This window comes from Rhinolophus ferrumequinum, chromosome 9 (genome assembly GCF_004115265.2).
Source record: "Rhinolophus ferrumequinum isolate MPI-CBG mRhiFer1 chromosome 9, mRhiFer1_v1.p, whole genome shotgun sequence".
NCBI classification, from domain to species: domain Eukaryota; kingdom Metazoa; phylum Chordata; class Mammalia; order Chiroptera; family Rhinolophidae; genus Rhinolophus; species Rhinolophus ferrumequinum.
In genome coordinates, this window is record NC_046292.1 from 57,343,129 (window position 1) to 57,357,336 (window position 14,208).

The following is a 14,208-nucleotide window of genomic DNA, read 5'->3' on the forward strand; positions in this document are numbered from 1 at the left end:
TCCACATATGAAAATGCCATAAAATCCTACATGAAATGAAAAACTTGAAAAAAATCTAACAATAAAAGATGAACAAAAGAATTCTGAGAAATGGGCAGAGAACGAGACCAAGCATTTCATAATAAAACTCTTAAAGATGCTCAACTTCTGCCATAATTTAAAAAACACAAATCAAGTTGGTAACTATTCAAAAGTCTGATAATTCACAGTATTGGCAAGAGTACAGGGAAATTAATCCTCATATCCTATTGATGGGAATGTAAATCAATATAAACCTTCTAAGAAGGTAATATGCAACATACATCAAGTTTGAAAATGTACTTATCTTTTGATTTAGCTCCTATAAGTATGCAAAACCATGTAGTCAAGGATTTTCATTATAACATTGCCTGTATTAGCAAAAATCAAAACTAAAAAGCTACAAACAAAATCACTACCTATTAAAAAAAAAAGAAAGAAAATCTACAGGTTCCCTAACTTGAGCAGAAATAGTGTAATTTATATTTAAATTAGTCAAAATAAAAACCAGTATATTCCGTGCATTTTACTACCCCAAAAGGCTTTTGTCATCTATTCTAGTATTTAATGAGAATAAACCTAAGAAACTGCCCTCATTTTCACCAGCAATTTACAAGACAGGACATAAAGACGGAAAAAAGAGAAGGGACGAGGAGATACCAATTTAAATTATCACATATTCACTGAATGACATACAAAAAAAAAAGCAAGTTGTAAAAGAACATGTGGTATGATCTATTCGTCTTTTTAAAAGCAGGGAGGGGTAGACACAAATGTGATTACATGCACTGGAAATTTCTAAAAGGATACAGAAGAAACTGATGACAATGATCAGCGAGAATAAAAATGGGGATCAAAGAGGAGCCCTTCCACACCGTACTTTTTTTAACCATGAATATAAATTATTTTTATAACTTTTTTTTTTTTTAAATAGAGGCAAAAATGTTTTATTCAAAGTAGATCCTGAGTGTAAAATAGAATCCAATTTTCCTCCTACCTCCCTCTGGTAGCAAAAGCTTTCTCAATCATATTACAAGAGCAAAAGAGCATTTCATTTACCTCTGGTCACTAGTCAAGACTGAAAACCAATTAATTCAAACTGAGGGGAAAAGCATATTGTTTTAAAATCTGAATTACATAAATTGAAAGAAATGCATGTTTAGTACTTTCAACCTGACCCTGGTCAAATTTCATAATTTTCCATTTAAGTACAATTTATTGAAGTCTCATCATACTGAGTTAATGTGTAAAATATTGCACAGAATACGAAAACTACAGTTATTGTGAAATGCTCAGTAATAGTTCTTTTTCACCTCTATTTCTCATGTAAAACCCAGGTTGAGACTAGAGAAGGGCTCGGTTAGAGGTTTCCCAGGAGAAGGAAGGCTTTAATGTGTGTGTAGTATAAGCTAATAGGCTCTTAGTCTAAAGAATGAGCCTTTTGGCAATTAGTGGTCTGCATACAGTTAGTGACTCCGTTTTAGGAATTCCCAAAGAAAGACTAATCAGGAGAGCCTTTAGTTTCCTGTAGAGCAAGTTATCCTCTCAAATTTGTACATCATGGCCTGCCTCCTGATAGCTTTCCCCACTTTTAATCATCAATAAAAATCTGTCTCCTTATTTTGAGCAGCTTTTGTTCAATTCCTTCATAAAATCTCTTTGGAGGGGTAGCATATAGGTGTTTTGTCCTGCAGAACAAGAAAACGAGCCATAAACCCATGTTATACTGTTCTATTTAATCACTATAAAATTATATTGAATACAAATATGTATAGTAACTACAATCACTGTTTATTTACTTCTAGCAACCTGTAGATAATTATATATTTTAATAAAACTACTCTCAATAAACTTGTATTATATTACAAGGCCTCAAACATATATACAAGGCCTCAAACATTCAGACAATCTTCTTTGGGCCTTAGTAAAGCTAACTATAGTTGTATGTTCTACACTTTCAGTTGAATTCCTCTACCCACTTCCTTTATATTCCCACTATATTCTTTTAATTCATGCTCTCCAATTTTCTTCCTTTTCAACAAGAGTTACTGGCTTTGAAATGCTATACATTCTTTGCTTCCTTCCTTTTTCAAAAAAACCAGCTCCCTTTCTTGCCTCTTTATTTCCTCATCCTTTTTTCCAATTCACACTTTTATCCATTTTTTTATTAAGTCAAATTTATTGTAACTTCTAATCATGTAGATGTTATTAAGTGAATCCCCAGCAGTGAAACTATTATCCAAATACTTTCCAAGCACAAGAAAAATAAAATTGATTACATGTATTCTATTTGGGGAATTAAAAATGCCAAATTATAAATCCAAATAAAGATAATTCATATCACCAACAACAAAAAAGGCAGAGGGAAAAATATGGGTCAATAAGCAAACCTTACTAAGAATCAAAACAATACAGATTAAAACAAAATTTAATTTGTTGCTCAGCAATCAAGAAGATAAAAATCAATAATACACAGTTGGCTTGGGATTAGAAAAAGAAGTACAGCATTTCTAGAGGGCAATTATGTTCCATGACTTCATAGCCTTATGCCTACGAATGTATCCTAAAGAGAAAAATCAGTCAAGTTCACAAAGACGTATGTATAAGGATGTCCAACACAACCTTATTTAAAACAATAAAAAATTTAAAATGCCCATGAGCTGCAGATTATGGTACATTCATAAAAGAGAAAACCATACAGCCTTTGGAAAATATTATGTATCTCTATATCTACTAGCAGGAAAAGATTCTTCATGATATCCTGATGATATACTGCTATGGGATTGTAAAATAGCAGGTATAATATGATCTCAGTTACATAAAATCATGTATCTTTATGCTTACCGTGTTACCCTGAAAATAAGACCTAGCCGGACCACCAGATCTCATGCATCTTTTGGAGCAAAAATTAATATAAGACTTGGCATTATATTACACTTCATTATATTATACCCGGTCTTATATTACTTAAAATAAAACCAGATCTTATATTAATTTTTGCTCCAAAAGACACATTAGAGCTGATGGTCGGCTAGGTCTTATTTTCAGAGAAACGCGATACATATGAAGAGAGAAAAGGTTAGAAGAACGTTCACCAAAATGTTGATTCTAATATGTGGGACTTGAAGACATTTTTCCTGTCTTTTTTTTTTTTTAAATTGAGGTGAAATTCACATAACATAAAATTAATCTGTCTTTTTCTGAGCTTTACTGTATAATTCAAATTTTCTATAATGATCATTTTTGTAAAGAGAAAAAACAATTTAATAAAAATAAAATAGTCTAGGTAGAGAGTATCTATTAACTAATATTATAAATAAGAAATACAATTACTAGTCCCGATGATTAAAATAACTACATTTTATAAAATGCTTCCTTTAACGATAGCACCCCTCGTTTGTTCTTATAGTTATTATCACATCACCACTTCACAGATATACTGAAGGCAAAGAATGTTACTAGTTAATGTGGTCAATTTAAAATACAACAAATCATAATAAAGAATTTCTATTATAAGATATGAGAAAATAAATTTTATTTTCAAAAATTTGATTTCACACAAAATTTCTCAGACATGTATCTAATGTGAACAGCACACTATTTCTTTACAGACTATACTTACCAAAACAGCCCAGTTGTTTGTGTGGCCACTTCTGAAGAACTGCTCTGCTTGATCCTATGAGTCAAATAATAGCAAAAAGATTAGAAGAAAGCCACATTTCCCAGAAGAAAGAATGATAAAGGACAGGTAAGATTCATGGAGTTTTTACAGCTGTAATCATTATGTAAATTTATAAAGATTTCAGTATTTGATCTTATGAAGGACAAATAAAAAGCTTTATTTTGTTGAGGGGCGTTATTTGAGAGAAGGACTATTTGTTTTTAAACATTTTATCTCAATCAGCTCTTCCTTATTATGATTCTTGTTTTCCATTCAGTCTTCAAATTGTGAACAACTTATTTCATATCTTGATTCTACACATACCATTAATACCATTCCTGGTGAAATTTCATTCAATATTCATTTGTATGCTGCACTGGGCACTTCCAATTACTTTATTTCAACAAACCAATATATTTGATTAAGCGCAGGCTCTAGCATTTCACTAATCTGTTAAACTAAGTCTGAATTATATTTGCCATCATGGAACATTAAAAATCTCAGCATCCAATACCATCCAGATATCTAATGAACATGATTTTTATTATATATTAAAATAATAATGAATATAAACCATAATGACCTCAGACTGCTCCCAAGCAGTGTTAATTACTAGACCAGTCAAGCTGCCTGGATTCATATCTGGGCCCTATTACTTACTAGCTGTTATAAACTTAGGAAAGCTGCTTAACTTCTCCGTGCCTCCATTTCCCTATCTATAAAATGGTAATGCTACCTGACTCAAAGAATGTAGAAATGGTGACTGGAACCTAGTAATTGCATAACAAATGTTAGCTGTTTTAATTTTCAGCTGGCTAGAAAATTTCAAGGACAATGACATAAAAAATTCACTCAACTGTGTGGGTGTCTCACACACACACACACACACACACACACACACATTTTTTTCTTTTTCACCTTTCTCAACAGCTGCCTGGATGCTAAAAAAAAAAAAAAAAAAAAAAAAAAGCAATGTGCTACAGTGGATAAAGCACTGGTTTAGGAATTTGGAGATGTGGGTCTTAGCCCACATCGTATCTTTCACTGGCTCACGTAAGTCATTTAGCTCTTTAGAGTTGACTTTCCTCATGTAAAAAAATGAAAGTTGACCCAATAATCTCTAATGTCCCTTCCAGCTCCAAAATTCTTACATCATTAAGACTTTAGTGAAAACTCTGAGATAGCAAAATTCTTTTGTGATTGTTTAGATAATACAGGCTCTGCGAAGTTACTCATTCATTCTGTGTACTGTGTTTCCCCAAAAATAAAACCTAGCCTGACAATCAGCTCTAATGTGTCTTTTGGAGCAAAAATTAATATAAGATCCAGTATTATATTATATTATATTATTTATATTACATTACATTACATTATACTACATTATAAAGATTTCATCCTAGTAAAATAAGACTGGGTCTTATGTTAATTTTTGCTCCAAAAGATGCAGTAGAGCTGATTTTCAGGCTAGGTCTTATTTTCGGGGAAACACGGTATATACTAGTTAGTGGAGCACTTATGTGCCAAGTGATACAAAAATCATTGAAAAACATAGGTCCTTTTCTCAAGAATCCCTGAGTTCAATAAAGACAAGCATGAACACATATTACACTATAACGTAACATTCATTTATTCATCACATTCATTGAGTAGCATACGCCAGTCACTGTCCCAAGTGTTCAGAATACAATGATGGGCAAACAATCAGATTTGCCTCCAAAGAGGTTACTATCCAATTTGATAGACATACATTAAGAGATAAAGACAACCTATAGGGAGACGTCATCAAAATGGCAGCGTGAGGTGAGACTCTATAAATCTCCCCTGGAATTTACAACTAATTGAACAACTATAACTCCACAAAGGACTCCCTGCACAGCAGACAGGCAAGACAAAGAGGCCCACTACTGAATTCACCTAAAGGTGGGCAAATCACGCGAGTGGGGCAGGAGAGAAGGGAGAAGTGCAGAGACGGAGCTCCGTGGGCACAGGACGCAGACCTGGTTCAGTGCTCCAAGCTTGCTGCATCCCGGAACTACTGCAGCTGTGGGAGAGGGAAGAACTCGGACTGCTAAGACTCCATTTATGGCCCACAGGGCTGAGGGGACAGCATATAACACAGCTGAACCCAACACTCATGGCAGAGACCTCGGAGAAAAGATTGAGGGAAGAAAGCTGAAATTGATGGTTTAAGCCCTCACTGCCAAGCAGAGAATGGAAACCTTAGGCACTGAGACTAGCTGCCCCCTCTCTACCCTCCCAGAGCTCACCCCGCCCCCACCTGCCTGGTGCTAGAAGTGGAACAGTAGCAGTGTCAGATCAAAAGAACAGACTATTTGCTCTTCTGAGAACTGGGGACCGCAGACACAGATTCGCAGCCCAACTAGTTCCGGCAAAGGGGAGGGAACTGTGGAAGCAGGACCAGCTGTGGTGGTGGTTGCCGCCATTGCTCTGGTCCACCTCTCACAACTCACCCCGCCCCTGGCCCCACCTATCTGGGCGGATCGCTGCAGGAGTAAGCAGAACTGCTGAAACATACGGGCTCTGAATCTGGTGCAGGAAAAGCTTTGGAACTTCAAAAGCTCTCCGCATACCCACATGGACAGTGTCCTGTGACCCAGGCAAACTATTAACAGAGGAGAAGCCCGTCTCCCATGGAATCCCCCCATTGTGTGAGAAGCTTGTATAGTGCAAAGAAAATATAGCACTACCGTGTGAGAGAGAAAAAAAAGCCTGCAGTAGGAGAGAAAATAAAACATTCTACCAACAAGTACTGGAAAACAAAAGAAAGACCTCTTCCTATCAAACTGTTGCAGAAGCCATTCCTGTAGATGTCTAGGAAGAGAAATAATAAATCAGTAATTGCCATGAATAACCAAGGCAACAAGACAGCTCAGAAAGAAAGTGAAAAGACTCCAGAAAAGGAACTTAAAGATCTGGAAATATGTGACTTAAATGACAGAGAATTCAAGATTGCAGTTCTGAAAAAACTCAATGAGATGCAAGAAAACACAGAAAGGCAGTTTAATGAACTCAGAAACACAATCAAAGAATAACATGAGCATTTTACGAAAGAGACTTAAATTTTAAAAAAGAACCAAATAGAATTTCTGGAGATTAAGAATTCAATAGAAGAAATTAAGAATGAAATAGCCAGCTTAGGTAGTAGAGTTGACCAGATAGAGGAAAGAATCAGTGACATCAAAGATAGAAACTTGGAAATGACATGGATGGAAGAAGAAAGAGACTTGAGACTTAAAAGAAATGAAAGAATTCTACAAGAACTTTCTGACTCCATCAGAAAGAGCAATATAAGAATAATGGACATACCAGAAGGAGAAGAAAGAGAGAAGGGAACAGAAAATATATTCAAACAAATTGTCGATGAGAACTTCCCAAACTTGTAGACAGAACTGGATCCTCGAATCCAAGAAGCAAATAGAACACCTAATTACCCCAATCCCAACAGGCCTTCTCCAAGGCACATTGTAGTGAAGCTGTCTAAAATCAAGAACAAAGAAAGAATCCTCAAGGCAGCCAGGGAAAAGAAGACGGTAACCTACAAAGGAAAGCCCATTAGATTATCATCAGATTTTTCAGCAGAAACTCTACAAGCCAGGAGGGAGTGGAACCAAATATTCAAACTATTGAAAGAGAGAAATTATGAGCCAAGAATAATATATCCAGCAAAGATATCCTTTAGATATGAAGGAGGAATAAAGGCCTTTCCAGACATACAGAAGCTGAGAGAATTTTCTAATACACGACCTGCACTACAAGAAATACTGAAGGAGGCTATTCGACCACCATCAACAGGGACAATTTGTGGCAACCAAAACATAAAAATGGGGAGAGTAAAAGCCTGAACCGGAATATGGGAATGGAGAAAGTAAGTGTGCTGAAGAAAATGGAATATTCTAAATATCAAACTTTCTTTTACATAAACTTAAGGGTAACCACTCAAAAAAAATCAAGAACTAAAATACATACTGTACTAAAAGAAGAAACAGAGGTAAACATCATAGAATACCACCACACAGAAATAACAGACAACAACAAAAAGGCAAAGAAACAATGGAGACACAGCCTTACCAGAAAACTAAAGAGAGAATGACAGGAAATCCTCACATATCAATAATCACCCTAAATGTAAATGGACTGAACTCACCAATAAAAAGGCACAGAGTAGCAGATTGGATCATAAAACTAAACCCAACCATATGCTGTCTCCAAGAGACACATCTCAGCTACAAGGACAAGCATAGACTCAAAGTGAAAGGGTGGAAATTGACACTCCAAGCAAATGGTATCCAGAGAAAATCAGGTGTAGTCATACTGATATCAGATGAAACAGACTTCAGGGTGAAAAAGGTAACAAGAGACAAAGATGGACATTTCATAATGGTAAAAGGGACTATACAACAAGAAGACATAACAGTCATCAATATTTATGCCCCCAATCAGGGAGCACCGAAATATACCCAGCAACTACTAACAGAATTAAAGGGAGAAATTGACCAAAACACAATTATACTAGGGGACTTAAATACTTCATTGACAGCTATGGATAGATCATCCAAACAGAAAATAAATAACAAAATAGCAGCCCTAAACGACACATTAAATGAAATAGACATAACTGACATATATAGAGCACTTCATTAGATGAAATGGACATAACTGACATATATAGAGCACTTCATCCTAAAACATCAGACTATACATTTTTTTCTAGTGTACATGGAACATTCTCAAGGATGGACCATATATTGGGACATAAAATCAGCCTCAGCAAATTTAAGAAGATTGAAATCATACCAAGCATACTCTCTGATCACAAGGCTTTGAAATTGGATATCAACTGCAAAAAGAAAGCAGGAAAACACACAAATACATGGAGATTAAACAACATACTTTTAAAGAATTACTGGGTCAAAGAAGAAATTAGAGGAGAGATCAAAAGATACATAGAAACAAATGACAATGAAAATACATCCTACCAAAATTTTTGGGATGCAGCAAAAGCAGTTTTAAGAGGAAATTTATATCATTACAGGCCTATCTCAAGAAACAAGAAAAATCCCAAATAAATAACCTCATGTTATACCTTAAAGAACTAGAAAAAGAAGAACAAATGAAACCCAAGGTCAGCAGAAGAAAGGAAATAACAAAAATCAGAGGAGAACTAAATGAAATAGGGAACAAAAAGAAAATAGAAAAAATGTGACAAAGAGCTGGTTCTTTGAAAAGATTAACAAAATTGACAAACCCTTGGCTAGACTCACTAAGATAAAAAGAGAGAAGACACTAATTAACAAAATCAGAAATGAAAAAGGGGAAGTTATCACGGACACCACAGAAATACAAAGGATCATCCAAGAATACTATGAGGGACTATATGCCACCAAATTCAATAACCTAGAAGAAATGGACAAGTTCCTAGAAACATATAGCCTTCCTAGGCTGAACCATGAAGAACTGGAAAATCTAAACAGACTGATCACCAGTAACGAAATTGAATCAGTTATCCAAAACCTTCCCAACAGCAAAAGTCCTGGACCAGATGGCTTCACTAGTGAATTCCACCAAACCTTCAAAGAGGATCTAATACCAATCCTGCTCAAACTCTTCCAAAAAATTGAAGAAGAGAGAGTACTCCGTAACTCATTTTATGAGGCCAACATTACCCTGATACCAAAACCTGGTAAGGACAACACAAAAAAAGAAAACTACAGACCAATATCTCTGATGAATACAGATGCAAAAATCCTAAACAAAATTCTAGCAAATCGAATACAACAATGCATTAAAAAGATTATTCATCACGACCAAGTAGGTTTCATCCCAGGGGCACAAGGATGGTTCAACATATGCAAATCCATCAATGTGATATGTCACATAAACAAAATAAAGGACAAAAATTATATGAGTATATCAATTGATGTAGAAAAAGCATTTGACAAGATACAACATCCATTTATGATTAAAACGCTTAATAAAATAGGTATAGAAGGAAAATACCTTAACATAATAAAGGCCAAATATGACAAACCCTCAGCTAATCTCATAATTAATGGTGAAAAACTGAAGCCCTTTGCTCTACGTTCAGGAACACGACAGAGCTGTCCCCTATCACCTCTGCTTTTCAACATAGTGTTGAAGAACTTGCCAGAGCAATCAGGCAAGAGAAAGAAATAAAAGGCATCCAAATTGGGAATGAAGAAGTTAAACTGTCACTCTTTGCAGATGACATGATGCTATATATAGAAAACCCTAAAGACTCCACCAAAAAGCTATTAGAAACAATCAATTAATATAGTAAAATTGCTGGCTACAAAATCAACGTACGAAAGTCCATTGCATTCCTATATACTAACAATGAAATCTCAGAAAAAGAAATACAAGAAACGATTCCTTTTGCAATTGCAGCAAAAAGAATAAAATACCTAGGAATCAACTTAACCAAGGATGTGAAAGACCTATATGCTGAAAACTATAAGACATTTTTAAAAGAAATTGAAGAAGACACAAAGAAATGGAAAGACATTCCGTGCTCATGGATTGGAAGAATCAACATAGTTAAAATGGCCATATTATTCAAAGCAATATACAGATTTAATGCAAGCCCCATCAAAATCCCAGTGGCATTTTCTAAAGAAATAGAACAAAAAAAAAGATTTGTTTGGAACCACAAAAGACCCCGAATAGCCAAAGCAATCTTAAGAAAAAAGAATAATACTGGAGGTATTACACTCCCTTACTTTAGCTTGTACTACAGGGCTACAGTAATCAAAACAGCATGGTATTGGCAGAAAAACAGACACATAGACCAATGGAATAGAATTGAGAACCCAGAAATAAAACCACATAAATATGGACAGATAATTTTTGACAAAGAAGAAAAAACATACAATGGAGAAAAGACAGCCTCTTCAATAAATGGTGCTGGGAGAATTGGATAGCCACGTGCAAAAGAATGAAACTGGACTGCTATCTGTCACCATGTACCAAAATTAATTCAAAATGGATCAAAGACTTAAGCATAAGACCTGAAACAATAAAGTGCATAGAAGAAAACACAGGTACTAAACTTATGGACCTTGGGTTCAAAGAGCATTTTATGAATTTGACTCCAAAGGCAAGGGAAGTAAAGCTAAAATAAACGAATGGGACTATATGAAACTTAAAAGCTTCTGCACAGCAAAAGAAACCATCAACAAAATAAAGAAGCAACCAACTGAATGGGAGTTTTGCAAACAGTGCCTCCGATAAGGGGCTAATATCCAAAATATACAAGGAACTCATGAAACTCAACTACGAAAAAACAAACAACCCAATTGAAAAATGGGCAGATGACCTGAAGAGACATTTCTCCAAAGAGGACATACAAATGGCAAATAGACATATGAAAAAATACTCAGCATCACTAATCATCACAGAAATGCAAATAAAAACCACAATGAGATATCACCTCACCCCAGTCAGAATGGCTATCATCAACAAGACAAATGTAACAAGTGTTGGAGAGGCTGTGGAGAAAAAGGAACCCTCATACACTGTTGGTGGGAATGCAGACTGGTGCAGCAGTTATGGAAGGCAGTGTGGAGGTTCCTCAAAAAATTACGAATAGAATTACCATATGACCCAGCAATCCCTCTCCTGGGTATCTACCCAAAAAATCTGAAAACATTTATACATAAAGACACGTGTGCTCCAATGTTCATTGCAGCTTTGTTTATGGTGGCCAAGACATGGAAACCAAAATGTCCTTCGATAGATGAATGGATAAAGAAGTTGTGGTATATATACACAATAGAATACTATTCGGCGGTAAGAAAAGATGATATAGGAACATTTGTGACAACATGGATGGATCTTGAGAGTATGATGCTAAGCGAAATAACTCAGACAGAAAAAGCAGAGAACCATATGATTTCACTGACAAGTGGTATATAAACCAAAAACAACAAAAGAACAAGACAAACAAATGAGAAACAAAAACTCATAGACACAGACAATAGTGTAGTGGTTACCAGAGGGTAAGGGGGCTGGGGGGTGGGAGATGAGGGTAAAGGGGATCAAATATATGGTGATGGAAGGAGAACTGACTCTGGGTGGTGAACACATAATGGGATTTATAGATGATGTAATACAGAATTGTACACCTGAAATCTATGTAACTTTACTAACAATTGTCACCCCAATAAATTTTTAAAAAGATAAAAAAAAAAAAGACAACCTATACATTCTATAAAGGTAAGATACAGAGTATCATGAAAGAGTATAAAAAGGGGAAATGACCTGCGGGGAGGGGAGCTGGTGTGGGAGGGGGATTTAGGGAAGGTTTCCCTAGAGAAGTGATCTTTGGGTTAGGATCCAAGAGATGAAGAGAAAAAGGAGTAATTCTAGACAAAGGAAACATGGGCCCAGCTGCCAGATGGGGACTTAAAGGTTTTGAGAAACTGAAAGATGATCAGCATAACTAAAAGTTTTAAAGAGAGAAAGAACTGGAGGTATATGCAGGGGCCAAAGTATGCAGGGCATTGTTTATGGGTCATAATGAAGACTGTGTTCTTTATCTCTAACGCAATATGAAGGTGTGTATGCATGACAGGATTAGATTTGCATTTTTAAACATAACTCTGGCTGCAGGTCAGAGAACAGACTGCAAGGAAGAATGACTTGAGACAGACTAGTTAGAGAGCTATTGCACTCTAAGTAAAAGATGATGAAATAATAGATAGTACAAAGCATATATGTGAATTATAATAGATGAGTGCTATTCTATCTTAACATACAAATTACAACAGTAAAGAAAAAGGACAGGGCCTATAGGGGAAGGTTCTACAAAGGTTATGCTTTTACTGCATCTTAGTAAATGGACAGAAGAAACACAAGGTATAAGACATAGTAATGTGAAAGGGAATAGCAACAGTCACAAAAAAGAGAAATGGTATCCAAAATGAAGTATACAAGACAATCCACTAGAATAAAAGAGGAAAACAGAACTTCTACTCATATTTATATTATCTAAAAAATGTGCTTTATGTGGAGTCTGTAAATTAGCAGTAATTCATGAATATAGAGTGCATGTTCTATTATCTTTTTAAATTGGTGGGGATATATATTCAAAAAGGGTGGAGTCCACTGATCTAAACTCAGTGTACTAAAGTGGTGGAGAGAATGGGCTCCAAAATGAAGACTGGAAAAGAAGGCAGGAACCAGATCATGTTAACTTTATTCTGTATGCAATGCAAAAGCATTGAAAGGATTCAATCAGAGGAAAAAGCTGATCAGGTTTACATTTTATGAAGTCTAATCTAGCATCTAAGTGAGGGAGTTTGGAAGCCTGGGGGAAACAAGACAAAGTTATTGCAATAGTCTAGGCAAGAAATGACCAGGCTTGCATTAAGCCAGAGGAACTGGAGAGGTAAAAGCAACTTGAAAGTTTAAAAATATAAAATTTTGTTTTGATTAAAATGTGCGATACAGAGAGGAGTTTATTTTTAAAAACTTCAAGTTTCTAGCCGAGGAGTAACCCCATAGGAGATGGAGTAAACAGAAGATGAAACTTGGGACACAGATTTTCAGATGTCTGCTGACCATACGGTCCCCTTCAGCAGGTCGATATGCCTGCCTGAAAATGATGCTGGATCTGAAAATGAGTCCAGATCTAGACTTTAGAACTGGACTGAGGTATTATCAGAGTTCAGGAAATAGTGAAAGCTTTATTAAAAGGCCAGAACGTCCTGTGAGCCAAAAATAAAATACAGTATCCATCTGAGTCCTATCAAAGGGAAGCGTTGTAGTTTAATAGTAGGAAAAGTAGCTGGTGCACTCTGTGCTCACATGTCACCAGCGAAGGACAGCACACAAGTCGGAGCAAAGGATCAGGCCCCCCCACCTCCCGTCTCCCAGAATTTGATTATTTTAAGTAATCGCTCTGAAAGGCTGAAACAGACCAACCCTGTCCTAGCGCGTCCCTGGGACCCCGTCCCCACAGCCTAGTCCAGCCTAGTAAGTGGCTGATGACTGCAGGCGGCTTCCCTCAGCTTCGGTGTATCAGACATCTGCTGGGGCGCTCACGGCCACATCAAAGCTGTCCTCCCAGGGCCCTCTGGCTCAGAGGCCCTGACTCCTACCTCGATCTGACTAGTGGCCAAGCTGCCGAAGGACAAAAGCAACAACCCGGCCACTGCAGTCACACCCTGGCTGAGGAAGGACGTGGCGACCATCTTGCCCGGCTTCAGCCTCCCGCACCTAGGGAGGCGGAGCAAGTGCCGTAAAGCAGCGCGGCGTCTTTTGCTTTTTTTTTTTTTTCCGACGCCAGCCCCACCTCCTTGAGGCCAGCGTCTCCCCTTCCTTTACAAGTAGGCGCTCCCTCCGACTTGGAGTTTCCCCGTAGCTGGGGCAAGATAAACGGGACGTAGATACTTTAACTGAAATTTCAATTTTTGCGTTATAAAATAGATATAACGTTGAAAAAAAGTTTTGAAAGATGAGGAAGAAAAACTTGTGATCCCATAAACTTT

General features: G+C 36.5%; 1 protein-coding gene across 1 annotated transcript in view; it reads right to left on the reverse strand.

Annotated features, from left to right (window-relative positions):
• PIGK (phosphatidylinositol glycan anchor biosynthesis class K) overlaps positions 1-13,943 on the reverse strand; it is a 111,709-nt gene extending 97,766 nt beyond the window's left edge. The window contains exons 1-2 of the mRNA XM_033115575.1: positions 13,819-13,943; positions 3,641-3,694 (exon numbers count right to left, since the gene is read on the reverse strand). Of these exons, the coding sequence (XP_032971466.1) occupies positions 3,641-3,694; positions 13,819-13,911 (147 nt within the window). The 5' untranslated portion in view covers positions 13,912-13,943. The remainder of the gene's footprint in view (positions 1-3,640; positions 3,695-13,818) is intronic.
• Positions 13,944-14,208: the final 265 nt, after the last annotated feature.